This window comes from Schistocerca gregaria, chromosome 8, assembly GCF_023897955.1.
Source record: "Schistocerca gregaria isolate iqSchGreg1 chromosome 8, iqSchGreg1.2, whole genome shotgun sequence".
NCBI lineage: Eukaryota > Metazoa > Arthropoda > Insecta > Orthoptera > Acrididae > Schistocerca > Schistocerca gregaria.
Window position 1 is genome coordinate 389,519,328 of NC_064927.1, and position 17,634 is coordinate 389,536,961.

The 17,634-nt window shown below is 39.4% G+C and overlaps 1 protein-coding gene across 2 annotated transcripts in view; it reads left to right on the forward strand.

Moving 5' to 3' along the window:
* Positions 1–9,711: 9,711 nt before the first annotated feature.
* The window catches only part of LOC126285017 (prenylated Rab acceptor protein 1), a 53,704-nt gene continuing 45,781 nt past the window's right edge, over positions 9,712–17,634 (forward strand). The window contains exons 1-2 of one of the 2 annotated variants that reach the window (XM_049984327.1): positions 9,712–10,285; positions 10,526–10,747. In XM_049984327.1, the coding sequence (XP_049840284.1) occupies positions 10,218–10,285; positions 10,526–10,747 (290 nt within the window). In that variant the 5' untranslated portion in view covers positions 9,712–10,217. Of the gene's footprint in view, positions 10,315–10,525; positions 10,748–17,634 lie in introns of both variants that reach the window. The other variant, XM_049984328.1, reaches the window with a different exon arrangement.

Here is a 17,634-nt window from a genome sequence, read left to right on the forward strand (position 1 = left end):
CAGATGGCCTTTAACAAAACCATGTTTTGGAAGACTGTGGAGAGTGTAAGACAAAAATTATGAAAACTAGACAATTGCAGACATGCTCCATTAGAGGAGTGGTGATGTCTGGAATACGTTTCACACTATAGTCCATCCTTCAGCCGAAAAACATACAAATTAGATCCAATGCAAACAAAATGGTTGCGTTGTAGTTGATTCCAACTCCATCATGTGAAAAGTATGTGCTGCATCAAACGAAAAGTGGGCACAAAGCAACATCACTGTAATATTCCTTTGACTAAAAAGCAAGCCATTTCGGTATCTGTTTGGTCATAGCAAACTTGTGTTTAAGAACTAATGGTGAGATGCATAGCTTATCATTCATATCTGTAATTTATTTTAATAATTAATCTGATAAGGTGTTATATTGGCATATAGCTTGCTTCTGTCATGTCACATTTCAACTTGCACTTGAGAATGCCTATACAGCCAAATAAATGAATAGTAATTTACAGTTTAATGGTGAAAATTTCTTTCAAAATGGTTGCATATGTAGCAGGAATGCTGTGATCTGCGATTATATTTGCAAACTTGTATACTCGCTCTCCTCCCTTAGAGATTTGAGTCTGCTTGTACCCGGCAACAGTCTCAGGTGACAAGTGGCTTGCAGCAGACACTCACAAGTCGGGTTTACAGACACATGGAGATGGCGAGTTCAGAGATGACATCACAGGACTCACTGGTGAGTTTAAAGCAAGTATATGGTGCTTATTTCTGACCTCTATTGATTGTTATCTGACAAGGCTGTCTGATCCAATACACAGGTCTACTGAGCTCTGTCACCAACTCTTCTCTCCTTGTAGGTCATCGAGCCTGTTTATTTGTAGTATCTCCATGTCAAGTTGTATTATTGTATCAGAGCAACAGCACACAAAGCTGATTAATGCAATGCTGCGTTGAGCATAGTTACACGAGTCTTTCTACATGTTGATGTAACACCAGGAGTGGTTCTCATGTCAAGTACTCTGTCTGCCACATGCCTTTGGGGAATGGTAAGCAAATCACTGTCTCTTGAAATTTCTGTGTGTTACCGTATTGCATCAATCACCACATCATACATCTCTTAGAGAAATTCAGTCTCCTAATTTATTGTGGAGATGCCCCAACGAAGTTAGCTGCAAAGGAGTTAGAAACAGACACTCTCGTCACATTTAGATAACATTATTTTCTCCAGAGTTCATAGCATTTTAGTTACTGATTGGTTCTGACATTTACAAATGCTGGGAACAGAGACTGAATGAACTGATACATTTCTACACTTAGTCACCAATTTATGTTACTGTCCACACTCCTCACATTACCTTTAACTGTTTACACTACCCTGTGCCACCACTGGTTGATTCTAGTCTCTGCGAGAACAGTGTTCTTGGCATTACTGTCAAATTCTCTTGGTTGCTGCAGCAGTGATGCCACGACAATAGTAAATTCAAGGAAGCCTACAAGGCGTTAAAGATCTTCACATTTGGGACATTTATTTGCTCCTGCTCTTACGACATCAGTACACTGCAGCAACTTCTGCAGACAATGTAAAATTAAAAGCAATCCTTGAGATCTTGTAGGAAGCAATTGATGCAGACTGCTGTTGTGTTATAGAAAGAGAAAGGCCCTCTCCAAATTGATAGAGAAAAAATTGAGCATAAAACTTTAGATGTTCCTGTTTATGATGTACCAGATTTTGAAGGTACTGTTATTGATTTTAATTCTTGTCTTATGATGGTTGAGCTCTCCAAAAACTACTGCAACAATTGTTTTGGGTTCTTGATTCATAGAAAGAAGAAGGTAAGGATAAAAAATACAACTAACTCACTTATCATACTACAGTACAGCATTAAATAGAAAAAAGAAGCTTTTAAGGGTAGTGGCATGAGTAGAATTGAAAGAAATATTGTCTTCATTAACATTAACACTAGTAGTGTATCATGTATATGTGTAAACTGACTCATTCCACACTATTTCAATAAAAAAAATTGTTCTAATGATCTACAGAACTTGTAACTAAATAACTAACAACACACATAGTGGTGCTGAAAATTTTAGAGTATGAAAGATATCTTTTTTATATCTACAGTAGAAGTTGAATGATAATCTTGTGTTGAGATAATACAGCCTCCACAGAAAAGACAGCCTCACAGGTGAGAGTGTTAAAACTGGAGTGAAACACTCATTACTTCCCAGATATCCCTGTAGAAACAAACACCCATACTGCTTTCTTAACAGGGTATATTCCATTTTGAGAAATAAACTGCACAGTTTATTTGCAGCTCAAGAAATACTTGACAAGTGGCTCCCCCTAATTTAATTTTTCAATTTGTTTCGGAGATCTGTACCTACTTAACCAGAGTTTAACTGTTCAGAATTTGTAAAGTCAGAGGACTTATATCTTCTAAATATAAGTAACAGAAAGATGCTCCAGCACTGCTTCCTCCTCCCACCCCCCTCAAATGCCCTCATAGGTATTGCTCACTGGGAAGTTGCTGACAAATTACACTCAACTAATCTCTTCCCCTCTAATATTTTGATGACACAACAAAGAAGACCCCAAATGTGCATGATACTATTGCCTGGTTGTTTTTGAGTAAAACGGTATTCTGCACTAGGTGGATAAGACAAGCACGGTTAACTACGTCACAGTAGTTTAGTGACCCTGCCAGTGAACATCAAGAGGGTTGCAGATAAGCTAGCTTGGATATTACAGTGGAATACTGCAGAATGCCGTCACCGAGGACATGTTATACGGGCAGTCACTGAACCAGCTGTTTATTTCTGGGGGCGATATGCCTGGCCCAGCAGTTTTCACACTGACATCAGCATACTCAGATTTGGTCCTCACCTCACACCATGCTCTGTATTCTGCTCGTTGAGTTGTTCAATCTTTTGCACTGGTTGCACTGTGCATCCTTCTGTGCTCATCTCTATGTAGTGTTCAGACTTGCTGGTCCCCCCGTAGACTGACCATCAAGTTTTGTTCCATATTCTGGGGTTCTGCTTCCAAGATCAATAGTCAATCCACCATAGGCAAGCATTGTTTCATCTGTACTGATAATCACAGTTTTGCGGCAATGTTACACCTGTGCAGATACAAAAGTGGCAATGTTGGGTGCCTTATGTTTGTGATGTTTAATTTTTTCTCTTAGAATTAATTTGTGGCTACCACAGACCTGGTTTTCCAGCAATGCTGGTAGGAGCAGCTGCAGTTTGAGGAACAACAATAACAAATTCAGCAAGAGCTGCTAAAACAAAATGCAGAATTGATCTGAACTCACACCATGCTGGTGTCACATCAGATGCCCTGCCGCACCTGGTGCCATTTGCTGTTTTCAGTGATTCTATGGACAGATGGGAGAATTGGCTGTGCCAGTTCTTGCTGCACTGCCAGGTGAGGTGTATCATAAATCCAGTGGATAAGGCTGTCTTATTATTGTCCAGCAGTGCGGCATGCAGAATTTGAAGCCCTCTACTGAGTATGAGAAACTTTATTTTGAGGAACATTATCAGTTCAAAGCTCCACCACAGAACACTGATGGACCATGGAGGATGACTTGTGCACCTACATTATTGTCAGTATTTACAGAAATACTATCTATTGCTTTGTAGACTGTAAGGCAGGTATGCCTTCTCCTCCTATAATATCGAGGCATCTTCTGTGTGAGCGATCGATGCTGCTGCACGTGCGGCTGTACGAAGACTGACGCCTTCTTAACAAAATCATTACTTGTATATACAAAACTGTTGCATCCTTGAGCCCCTGGTTCTCGATGTACATCTACAGGTTCTTGGCTGACACTAACGATCAGAAATTTTCTAAGTCTGAAGTTGGTGTGTAATGCCGTACGCTTGCTGTAGTCACTCTAGCAGCACACACATCCGAGCGTCTGTTTGTAAACACAGAGCGATAAGCCGATGCGTAATCACTGAGGTCAACACACCATGAATCCCATGTGGCTGATGCAATATGCTCATTAATGAAGTAAGCAATTTGTAGTTTGCAGTTGACAGTTGATGGTTGGAGTGCTAAGACGTGAGTTTCAGATTATCTGTGAATCCAGTAAGGCTGTCAACTGATGGGTTATGCATGGGGATCGTATCCACCTATACCGCATCAAGACAGCCTAAAGACGACGCAACAAAATGTCAAAACTGGTAGTGACAAAATAAAATAAAATCATAAGGACAGCTGTAGGTGTTTTTATTTTTTGTCAAGATAGTAAACAGCCGTCATCACAGAGACATCCTGCTAAAAGGATGCACATATATATATTTCTTTAAAAAAAAATGGGTTGTTTTTTCTGCTACCTAATTGGCTCAGTGATGCCCACAGGATGCTCATTCTTGTCACGTAGGAGCAAAGACGTCAAGTAGTCATGCCTCTCACACTGCATCCTTGCACACTCCAGCTGCTGCAGGTGTCACACTGGGGCACATCTCATATGAAAACTTTGGCCATCAGCTGCTACTAGCCAATAACTGGTCACAATATTGAACACCTTGTATGGGCTCGCAGGGTCTGTACAGAGAACCAGGCTGCACTGCCACATCGGTTTCCCCTTTGGCCAGTTTTGGAGCACCCTTGGGACGGGCTGTACACCGACTTTGCACGCCTCTTTTGGGAAGCACGTAGTTGTCAGTGGTCGATGTGTTGTCAAATTTCTAGTACGTTGCTGAACTGTCATCAGCAACTATTCATGTGTTGTCACTCATTTCTGCTACTGAGGGCTGTCCCTGGACTCTCATCTCTGACAACAGTTAGCATTTTTTGCCACAGGAGTTTGCAGATTTTTGCATTTGCAATGGTATTCAGCATCTGACTGTCCCATTTCACCCAGTTTCTAATTGGGAGGGGGATGTGATTTCTGCAAAGGTTCAATACTCAAAACAAAGTCCATGTCTGCCTCATCCCATGATGACCCACTACCTAGTAATCTTGCCATGTATCAGGCTATGCTTGTTAACAGATGCAATTTGTCGGAATGCTTGCATGGGTGCCAGCCACAAGGTCTTTTGCGGCTCTAATTTTAGATCACATGGTTCTGTTGCACACCAAGTTGCAGGCCCCGGACCATCGGAGCACACTGCATTTTCCTCATAGGGCTGCCTTTAGGGCTTGGTCTTTCGATCGTCAGCAGGATTGGCTGCCATGTGTCACAGTAGGCTACAAAGGTCACCATTTGTATGTGGTGGATGTTGGTGGGGAGCAGCTGACCCGTCATTTCAGCCAGCTGCTTTTGTGACCTGTTGGATCATTGATGCAGCTGCCACCAATCCAAACAGGAGATTAAGCCTGTCGCAGGATTCTTGTGGTGGGAGGCTCCCAATTGCAGCAGCATGCTTACCTGGTGCCATCCCAACAGTGTCCTCTGCTGGTCTATCTTCGACCGCAGAATTGGGTGCTGGTTGGGTACCTCCCACTACTACAGATTGGAGGGGGCATACAATTTGACCCAGCTTTCTCCTTTCCCCATTTGCCAACAGATAAGTCATTGCTTCAGCCAATGCAGGCAGATCAAGCACTACCACAGCCCACACAATCTTCTGTCCTTCTGGCTCAGCTAGCTGTGTCACTGTTGCCTGCTTTGCTTGTTGATCCGTGACTAAGACGTATTGTGCTCGCTCCAGATTTGTGATGGAGGTTGTGGCAGAAGTCAGGTCATTTTCAGCCCTAAGTGGCCTTTTAAGGAGGTAACACATTTAGTAGCCCTATTAGCAGACATCAATATGGAGGACAGACAAGCTGGCATGGCTATCAAAGTAAAATAGTGCTCAACACTGTTATGGAGGAGGTACACAAAGCACTGTATGGGCAGAGCCACTGACCGCCATGTTGACTTGTTGGCGACAATAAGCTTGGCCTGGCAGTTCTTGTGCTGACATCAACATAAAATTGCCAAATATGCAGCAACCAGTAGCAAAATAATGTTTTATTTATTCACTTTTCCAAACAATTTCAACTGATTAACAGCCATCATCGGTGCTTTCAACCAATATATGCCCTGAGTAGTAATAATGTCTTAAGACATTGGACATCTCTTCAAAAATTGTGATATTTGCTTACAACAAAAGTATACTGACAGAAGGCCAAATACATCCATAGAGACAGGAGAATAATGGAACTGGCTTATTACTGTTCACAGCAAACAGCTTCTACATATCTATACTCTGCAGACCATATTATGTTGCGCGCTGGAGGGTACTTGGTATATAACCAATTTCCTGGTGCAGTAGCGAATGGTGCATGAGAAGAATGATTGTGGTACGCCTCTGTGTAAGCTGAAATCTCTAATTTTGCATTGACAGTATTTTCCTGAACTAAAGATAGCAGTGAGCAACATATGGATTGACTCTTTTAGAAACATAGACTCATGAAATTTTAACAGTGTTTCTCTGGAGTGGGACAGGCAATATTCAAGTCAAATGAAGGTTTTGTAAGCTATCTACTTTGTGAGTGGACTACATTTTATGAGGATCTTTCTAATGAATCTCCCATTCCAACAATTAGTTTTACGTGATTGTTCCACTTCAAATCATTCCATATCCATACTCCCAGATATTTAATGGATGTGACTGCTTCTGGTGATTTTTCAGTGATTATGCAATTATACACTACCAGATATTGCCATCTACTTATGAGCAACATACTGAGGTGAGAAAACTCACGGATAACAATACGCACATATACAGATGGTAGTACTATCGCATACACAAGGTATAAAAGGGCACTGCATTCAAAGAGCTGTCAGTTCTACTCACGTGATTCACGTGAAAAGGTTTCAGATGTATGACAGCACAACGGGAATTAACAGACTATGACTGGGGAATGTTGGAACTAGATGCATGGGACATTCCATTTCAGAAAACATTAGAGAAGTCAGTATTCTGAGGTGTTAAGGGTGCCCCGAGAATAACAAATTTCAGGCATTACTTCTCACCATGGACAACGCAGTGGCTGACAGCCTTCACTTAATGACTGATAGCACCAGCATTTGCATAGAGTTGTCAGTGCTAACATACAAGCAACAGTGCGTGAAATAACCACAGAAATCAATGTGGGATGCATAACGAACATATCCATTACAACAGTGTGGCGAAATTGGCATTAATGGGCTATGGCAGCAGACAACTGACGCAAGTACCTTTGCTAACAGCATGACATCGACTGCAATGTCTCTCCTGGGCTCATGAATATATCAGTTGGACCCTAGATGACTGGAAAATTCTAGGCTGGTCAGATGAGTCCTGACATCAGTTGGTAACAGCTGGTGGTAGGATTCGAGTGTGGTGGAAACCGCCATGATGCCATGGACCCAGGTTGTCACCAAGGCACTGTGCAAGCTGGTGTGGCTCCATAATGGTCTGGGTGTTCATTGACTGGAAATAGTTACATTTGGCTATTTGGAGACCATTTTCAGTCATGCATGGATTTCATGTTCCCAAATAATGATGGAATTGTTATGGATGACAGTGTGCCATGTCACTGGGGCACACTTTTTCACAACGGGTTTGAAGAACATTCTGAACAATTCGAGTGAATGATCTGGCCACTCAAATTGCCTGACACGAATCCCATCAAATATTTATGGGATGTAACTGATAGATCAGTTCATGCACAAAATCCTGCACTGGCAGCACTTTCGCAATTATGGATGGTTATAGAGGATATATGGTTATAGAGGCACCATGGCTTAATACTTTTGCAAGGGACCTGTTGAGTTCATGCCATGTCCTGTTGCTGCACTATGGCAGGCAAAAGGAAGTCCGATACAATATTAGGAAGTATTCCATGACTTTCGATACAGTGTATGTTACTTTTGTGTGTGTGTTGGGGTTTCAACAGCATTTTTCTTTCACCCTCACCGATCCTCTGCGAGTCTTCTTCCATGTCAATAAAGTTGTCTAGCACTGTGATTCCTCTGTACACAATATCATCAGCCACAAACAATCTCTTGAGACTTCTGACATTATATGCCGAGTTATTTGTGTGCGTAGTGAACAGCAATAGTCCTACAACACTTCTCTGTTAAGAAATTACATTTGTTTGAGACGATTTCTCTCCATTAAGAATGACACACTTTGTTCTGTCTGCTGTTAAAATCACAAATATTGTCGGATACTGTATATATTTATATTTTGTTCATTAGGTGACAGTGCAGAAGTGTGTTGAAGGCCTTCTTTAAGTCAGGGGACATATCAACCTGAGTTCTACTAACTTCTGGGTCTTGTGTAAGAACAGAGCAAGCTGAGTTTCACATGATCATTGTTTGCATACACCACGTTGATTCATACAAGACTTTCCAGTAATGTTATAATACATGAGAATAAAATGGGCTCTGAAGTTCTACAACACACTGGCATCAACAATGTATACCTACAGTTGTGTACACCTGTCCACCAATGCTTTTTCCAGTCACTAGGAATGCTTCATTCCTAAGCATACTACAGTACAGTCTTTCTTGAAAATGGGAAAACTAGCAAATTTTTTTTCTATCACTAGGAATACTTCATTCCTAAGTTTACTACAGCACACTGCTGCCAGAAGAGGAGCAAGCTCTTTCGCATCCTCTATGTGGAATCGTAATAGTATTCCATCAGGTGGGATTACGGAGGTGTCCGATTCCACCCATCTACTTTGACCCATGACATCATCAGTATGGCGGAAATGACTATTTTAAGTGTCTGCAATATGGTGCCAATGATATCACTACATACACACGGCAAAGAACATGAATCCATATAAATAAGACAATAACATCTCCCTCCTAAAATACAATCAAACTAACGGGACAACTGCGGGAAACTGAAACACGCACACACACCACGGTTCCAAAACACACAAAATGACGGACCAAAAAAAATTATCAAATCTACAGGACTTGGACAAACTAACAAGACAACCACAGGAAACTGAGGGTTTTAGGGAGGGGACAAGCTAAATATAACAGTTAAAAAAAAAAAAAAAAATCACACCACAATCACAAAACAAACAAAATGAAAAAAAATTACAAAATCTATAGGAATCGGATACCTCCCTTGACCTATATAGGTCAACTGCAACTGACAATACCAAAACACCAATGCCTACAGCAAACAATATGGAAATTGGAATCAGACATTTCCCTTGACCACAGCTGATGATACCAAAAAACAAATACCTGCACATGAAACTATGAAAATTAAAATTACTCTTACGCCATAGGTCAAAGCAGATGGATGGAATCGTACACTTCCGTTGAACCCTTTTACTTGAATGGGTCCCTCTCTGGCACAAGGCCCACTCGCTGTGAACTTCATTATACATGTCATTTAAACTATCACAGTATACCAACTGTCATTGAGGCCAAAACGAGGCAGAATGGTATAATTACATAAGTTCATTTTACAAACCCAGATTGCTTATTTTATTTTAAGCTAATTCTCCTTATGCATAAAAATGATATCATTACATTATATTATGATCTGAAATGTTCAATAACTTGTGAGAAAGTTCAAACGCACACCTAACAGATAGCATGTTATTATATTGCACTCCACGAAATACGATTAGACTGTTTAAGTTTTAATGATTTCGGTTTCTGAATGTATTTGCCAACATGATCTGAATCGCTAAACTTCTTTGTATCAAATAGTATACAACAGGTCAGTATAAAATATAAACAAAACAATTATCATTTGTGCTCACTGTCTCAGTTTCTCTTCAGTTATAACTTACCTCCCCATCACGTGAAGAATATGCATACAGTAATCCTACTACACGGTACAATTTTAGTAACTCAACGCATTGGTTTCATGGGATTATACTTCCCTTTGGATGATTTCGGTTTTTAAGCACTTACTTGGCTGTAATCAAGCCGAAGAGTAGACTGGCTTAAGTATTTGACTCGCCCTTCTATTACACCCCATCGAAACACAGCTTTTCGTTGCGGAATAGTTCGAGTTTTTTTTATTTTCCTAAGAAAAAACTCTTGCCATACGTGGGCTACGCCCTTCAGGCACGTAGCATTTGCGGTTTTGCGCAGCCGCCATAAAAACTGATTCGCATTTGTCTTAACTCTTGTAAACAATGGTACAAACATTACAACAGTACAAATAATATAAGCCCGAGACAGTCTGCCACATAAATCAACACTGCTAAAGGCTTTTGTACGTAAATACCGCATACGTTTTGTTTAGCTTCTGTCAGCAGTATGAACGAGATGGATATTGAGGTCAGCGGTTTAATTACTACTCAAGAGGAGAAACAGACGGGGAATAAGTACGTGAAAGACTGTTTATTAATAAAAAGTATGTTAAAATTATAATCAGACAGGTGAAGATATAATATTTTAGTTAAGAAGTGCAAGTTCTTGAGGAAATATAAAATGCTAGCGTTATAATAAGGCTATCAGTGTAAAATACAGAATTCAGTGACGTGTTATAACAACAGAGCAATCACGAGAAATATATTTTCTTTCCATTTCACATCAAAAAATTATTGACAAAACTATGCAATCAGTATGTTCCAGTTGCCAGCCAACATTTTGCTATCCCCACCCGCTGCCCGTGAATGGTTCGGGAAGCGTAAGGAAACTGTTAGACCATGGATGGTTTTCATCAACACATCAAACTTCCAGGCCCCACGGAGCTTGCCCCGACTGACAAGGAGAATTGTGAAGAACATCGAGTATTTTCAAAGCAATTATCTGTTTGTATTCGTTGGTGTTGTCTTATACTGCCTGTAAGTAAATCGGGATATTCGTTTTAGCTACATACCTTTAAATAATACATAGCTTTTGTACTGTACAATGTTAATCTTTTGTGTGTGTGTGTGTGTGTGTGTGTGTGTGTGTGTGTGTGTGTGTGTGGTGGGGTGGGGGGGGGGGGGGGGGGAGGGGGAGCTTAGCACAGATGCCATTAAAGCAGGCCTACTTAGAATACACCTGTTATATGTAGAGGAGGGTGAGGCTTGAGCGGTCACCTAAAACAGCTCTGAAAACTACCTGGAATACGTAGCTTGGAACCCCATTCATGATGGAAGTATATTGGATCTAATAGCAACAAATAGACCTGCCCTACTTGACAATGCCCACATAAAAATTGGTATCGGTGATCATGAAGTTGTTGTGGCAACAATGATTACTAAAGTACACAGGACAACGAAAACAAGCAGAAAGATATGAGTTCAGTAAACTAGATCAAAAATGAATTGTGTCCTATCTCAGTAATGAACTTGAAACTTCCAGTGCAGCCAGGAGCATGTAGAGGAACTATGGTCAGGTTCAAAAGAATAGTTGACCATTTTATGGATAGATATTTACCCAGAAGAATAGTTTGTAATGGGAGGGACCCTCCATGGTATACAGTCACTGTTAAGAAACTTCTAAAGAAACAGAGACTGCTGCATAATAGGTGTAAAACAAAGCACAGAACTATAGATAGATAGATGGTGGAAAAAAAAAAAGTTCGGTTGTCAAGATGATATCAGTGAGTATTGTAGCAGAATATTATCAAATGATCTTTCACAAGAAATTCTGGTGTGTGTGTAAAGGTTATTAGTGTCCAGTCTGTAGCAAAGGAGACAAGAACTGAAATTGAGTGTAGTAAAACAGAAGCTGAAATGCTTATGAGTCATTCCAGATCAAATCACCCAATAAAAAATAAATTTTACACTCACCTCCTTAGATTTTCATGAAATTTGGCTCAAATGGAAATGGTAAATTTAATTTGTATTCAAAACTTTAAAATTGCTTATCTTAAAAATTCATTTAGATAACAACATGAATTTTTGCAGCAAGTTTATTTATTACGCATATTTGAAGATAAAAATGATACTATATATAAACAAAGATGATGTGACTTACCAAACAAAAGTGCTGGCAGGTCGATAGACACACAAACATACACGCAAAATTCAAACTTTCGCAACCGACGGTTGCTTCATCAGGAAAGAGGGAAAGACGAAAGGATGTGGGTTTTAAGGGAGAGGGTGAGGGGTCATTCCAATTCCTGGAGCGGAAAGACTTACCTTAGGGGGAAAAAAAGGACACGTATACACTTGCGCGCACGCAAACACACACACACACACACACACACACACACACACACACACACACACCTACCTTTTAAAGGCTGCTGATTGGGATTTTGCTATAAATGAGTGCGGGATGAGCTTTTCCAATTACCTAACCAATAAAGAAATGCAGTCTTCAACACTGATAGACTGTTTGATCATTTCTGCCCTTTCTGTGTTAACCCACTGACTGATTACAATTTCTTCTTCTAAATCATAATCTTCACTTAGTTTTTCAGTTAAGTACTCAGTTAGTGCAGTATTTGCAGGACAGCTGTCGCAATGATGTAGCATGCGTTTTGGGTTTCCATGTTGCACACAAGCATCTTAATTAGGTCTTTATAAGATTCTTCAATTTTCAAAGCATCCAACAATAGTTTAACAGTCTGGTGGATAGTGCATACACATACAGTGTGTGTGCCTGCAGCACCAGCAAGGATACACCATTTATGTCTCAAGAAACAAAATCTTGAAAATCCTACTTCTACCTCAGGTTTCTTCCATTTGAAAGAATAATAGTGTTTTCTCAAGTTACACACAATGAGTCTTTTTTGCATGTACACATTTTTTTGAACACTTACTTTGTCTTTTGTTCCAGGTAGCACTCTGGAACTTTCATCCTTTTCATAAAAATCTGTTACAAGTCTTACTGTATTTTCAGAAAGAGTTTTACCTTTGTTTGGACCAGGAGTTTCCAAAATACCCTTTTCAGATTTTAGCTTTCTAGCTTGTCGCACCATGTACTCACTTACATTAAATTCTTTCATCACTTTACTTCGACTCCAAGAATCTGGAGCCAAGGTCAGAATCTGGATTTTTCTAGACCTCCCAACAGATGAAATCTTCTCTTTCATAAGAGAAATCATTACATCAAAATCCTTTGCTTTCTCAACCACGCTTGTATCTTCTTCGTCATCATCAGAACTTGGTGCATCATATTTTAACCGCCTTTTTTGCAGTTTTTTCAATACTGCTAACCTTCCTTTTAAAATAAGACCCTTTACTTTGTTCTGACAAGCCATGAAGCTTTATCGGTGTTAAACCTGAATTATCAAGAGCAATGTTTGTTTGTACGAGGGATACATTTCTGGATTCCAATTATTCTAATTCAACCATGACTTCATCATCTGTTTCACTTTCATTGACTTCAACTCTTAATTTTTTGTCGCAAAAGTTATGGCATGTTGAGCAAAGCTTTTTTCCAGGTTTTATGCTAATATTTTTTGTCAGTAATTGTTTAGAAAGATCCAAGCCTACACTTCTCAACAATTTTTTGATGGGCTTTTTGTATTTTTTTAATGGGTCTACACATGTTGTTTGATACTTTTCAAAAACATTTAAAAAGTAGTAGCTGTGGTGTGAACATATATTCTTAAATTCACACAGATTAATTCCAGATCGTAAGTGGATCAAATCTTTATCTTCCTCACTCAATTCAGATACCAGTTGTAACTTTTTTGAAGGTGTGTGGGTTGTTTGGAAACAGTCAGATTTTTTAAATAACCCTACGCTACAGGTTTGAATATCTGACATACTGATTTCACTTTTGGTCTGATTACTGTTCTGGTTACTTTTATAGGATATTGGAAAAGAATCTCTGTAAACTAAGCAACAGTACTTACTGAAAGTTCGAATAAACTTAATAAAATACTATTCAAGTACTATTTAACACTGTAATAATTTTTTACTTCAAAACACAGGAGTAGCAAAACAAAATCCAAGCGTACATTGTTACTCCAAGAAGACAAAAACTTATTTTCGGTGTCTAAGTCACTTGGTACTTTTTATTTTTAAAATATAATTAATATTATTTTAAAAATTAGATAACTATTAAACATGTTAACTAAACATCCGTTAGCTTAAATAAAAAAAATAAAATAAAAATAAAAAAAAAAAACTTGTAAATTTTTTTCATTTGGAAGATTTTAATATATCTTCTTGGTATTTTTTTTAACATTTAGATATAATACATAAACTTATTCCAAAATTTCATACTGATATCTTGAGTATTCTTTAATATACACAATTTTTTAGTTGTGAGGACACAATTAAGTTACGATTTCCGACTGCTGAAGCAACGCCAAATCTAAAAACTTTAAAAATTTATTAAAAAAAACTATAAGAGATAGAGGGAAAAAAATTACAAGTGCTTTCAGGATGATAAAAGAAGTAATTGTACAAAGTTTCATCAAAATCTGGCATGGTTGGTGTCAAGGCCTGGGTGACTTAACATGGAATGACCCTTATCTCTGATTTCAAATGTCCCTTTACAAAGGAAAGCCCAAATGAAATGCCCCACTTGAATCCTAGTGCCACTGAAGAGATGAATGAAATCAATAGTAAGGTCAATAGTGTTGAGAAATAGCTGAAATCATTATAATTGACCAAAGGTCCAGGGCCCAGTGGAATCTCTTTCAGATTATATTCTGAATTTGCAGCCAAGTTAATCCCTCTTCTAATTACAACCTGTCACATATTCCTCAAACCAAAAAAAAAAAAAAAAACACATGACCATTAGTTGGAAGAAAGTAGCGGTCACACCCATCTGCATGGAGGGTAGTAGAAGTATCCATAAAACTACTGTCCAACATCTTTGACATCAATTTGAGTCTTAGGACATATTCTGAGCTCAAACATAATGAGGTGTCTTGAACAGAATGGCCTCCTGTATGCCAACCGGCATAGATTCTGAAAACATTGATCACGTGAAACCCAGCTTGCACTAGTTAGTTAGTAACTTTTCCCACATGACATACTGAAAGTCTTGTATCCATACAGTCGTGTAGATGCAGTATTTCTTGATTTCCGAAAAGCATTTGCCTCGGTACCATTCCTGTCAAAAGTATGATCATATGTGTTATCAAGTGAAATTCGTGATTACATTGAGCAGTTTTTGGCAGGGAGGAAGTAGCGTGTTATCTTGAATGGAGAGTCATTAACAGATGCAGGAGTAACTTCAGGTGTGCCCAAAGAAAGTGCATTTCAACACTTGCTGTTTGTATTGTATATTAATAACCTTGTTGAGAACATTAATAGTAAACTCGGACTTTTTACAGGTGATGCGGTCTTCTGTATTGAAGTACTGTCTGAAAGAAGTTTTGTAAATATTGAGTTAGGTCTTGCTAAGATTTCAAAGTCATGCAAAGACTGACAATGCATTTTAAGTGTTCAGAAATTTAAAATTGTGTACTTCACAAAACTAAAAAAAGTGTAGTATCCTATGACTATAATTGAATGAGTCACAGTTGGGATTTGGCCAACTCATACAAATGTCCGGTTGTAACACTTTGTAGGCATATGAAATAGAATGATGACATAGGCTCAGTTATGAGTAAAGCTGGTGGTAGACTTCTGTTTATTGGTAGAATTCTGGGGAAGTACAACCAGTCTACAAAGGAGATTGCTTACAAAGCACTCATACGATCCATTCTAGACTATTGCTAAAATATGTGGAACCTTTGCAGATAGGGCAAACAAGGGACATTGAATGTATACAGAGAAGAGCAGCAAGAATGGTCACATGTTTGTTTGACCCATGGAAGAGTTTCACACTTATGCTCAAGAAATTGAAGTGGTAGGCAGTTGAAAATAAATTATCTCAAGAATGTCTACTAACAAAATTTCAAAAACCAACTTTAAATGATTACTCAATGAATATGCCGCAACCATCTATGTATCACTCACATGGCGATTCTGAGGATAAGATTAGAATAATTACAACACTTGCAGAGGTATTCAGATAATCATTCTTCCTGCACTCTGATCATGAATGAAATGGGAAGAATGCCTAATAATGGATACAGTGGCACATACCACTGCCATGCACATGTAGTAGTGGTTTGCAGATTATAGGTGTAGATGTAAATGTAGACACTTTGTTTCATGATTTATCTTAAATCTGTTTGACGTCTTTGGGTTAACCAGTTTGCACAGTAAGAGAAGGAGTAAAGTAATTCTTTGCATGTTCAACATTTTGACTACATGCAATCTGCCCACATTTACCCAATGGCAGCATAAGTGTGCTCACTGGCTGAAACTGCATGAGGTAAAAGCAGACAGCGTGTTTTTGATACAAGTAACCCCAAATTTCTGCCAACAAGTTTTATTTATTCCTTTATAAGTGTCATAAACATCAACATTAACCTGTGGGACATTTTAATGAATAATGAACATTTCAAAATCAATATTAAACTGCAGCAACCTCCCCTGCCTTTGTATCCCAGTTGTTTTTGTGAAGGGCAGGTGTCAGATAATATTAGACCTCTTCACTACTGACTCATCTGGGACAACAGGGAACACAAATTCTGAACCTTTTTTCTGCAGATAGGTAACATACTGTTGTGACTCGCCGATCTTTCAAAGTGCCGTCGCGCAGTTACGCGCATCCTCTACATGCGGCGCTGTCTGCCAGCCAAGCAGGAGATGCACCACCTAAGTGATCAGGCAGCCAGCGGCCGCTAGACTTGGACTCAGTGCTGATTTGACTGTTACAGTGTACACACGCCTTACTTTGTTTACTTGATCTGTAACTTACATGTATTGTGTCGTCCTAGAAATATATTTGTTCAACTTGACGTTACAACAATTGGTGATGAGGTAGTGAATTTTTCTTTTTCATCGTTGACTCACTGGTTCCCATGGCTACTTTAGAGCAACTATTGCAAGCGCTCATTGAACAGAAAACGCTTCTCACATCTGCGATTCGTGATTTCGTCACGGCATCAAATGCGAGGCGTCTCTCATCGTTGTCTCTACCTCCTTTTCCTCCTTACGACGAGACGATGGAAGAATGGTCTGATTATGAAAAACGTCTTTGACAGCACTTCTTGTCATTTCATGTCGTGGATGACCAAACATGTAAGTCTCTGTTCCTTTCATGGATTTCACCTCAAATGTATCGGTTGTTGTCGCAGTTGGCTCCTTTGAAAGATCCTGCGTCTTTGTCCTTTGCTGAAATGTGCTCACTTCTGTCCATATATTTTCAAATGCATACGCAAGTGGTAGCCTCTCGTGTTGCCTTTTGTCATTGTCAAAAATGACCGAATCAATCCTATTGCGCTTGGGCTGCTGAACTTCACTGCCTCAGTCGAAGGTGTCAATTTGTTACTGATGTTCACAAAGAATCCTACGTCGATTCCATGGTACGAGATGCTATTATATGGTCGGCGCTCGACACAGAAGTTAGGCAACGTGCCCTTCAGTTGGCAAATCCGACTCTAGATGAAATTCTATCCTTTGCTCAGTCTTTTGAAATTTCTCATGCTGCTAGAGCGCAAATAGAGGTGTGGGGTGACATCAGGGAAGTACAACCTCTGTGCGCTGTTGACGAAGTGTGCGGCATGTCCCTGCTGGCCGGCGTGGCCACAGTATGCTCCCAAGTGCAGCCTCGGCCTAACCATAAACAAACCTCTAAGAAACTGCAGCAAAACCCACAGCAACTTCCTTCATGTCGGCAGTGTTTTACGAAACATTCACGGGAGGATTGTCCCCAATGTTGGGCCGTGTGTTACAAATGCAAAAAGAAGGGTCATGTGTCATCCGTTTGCAAATCCGAC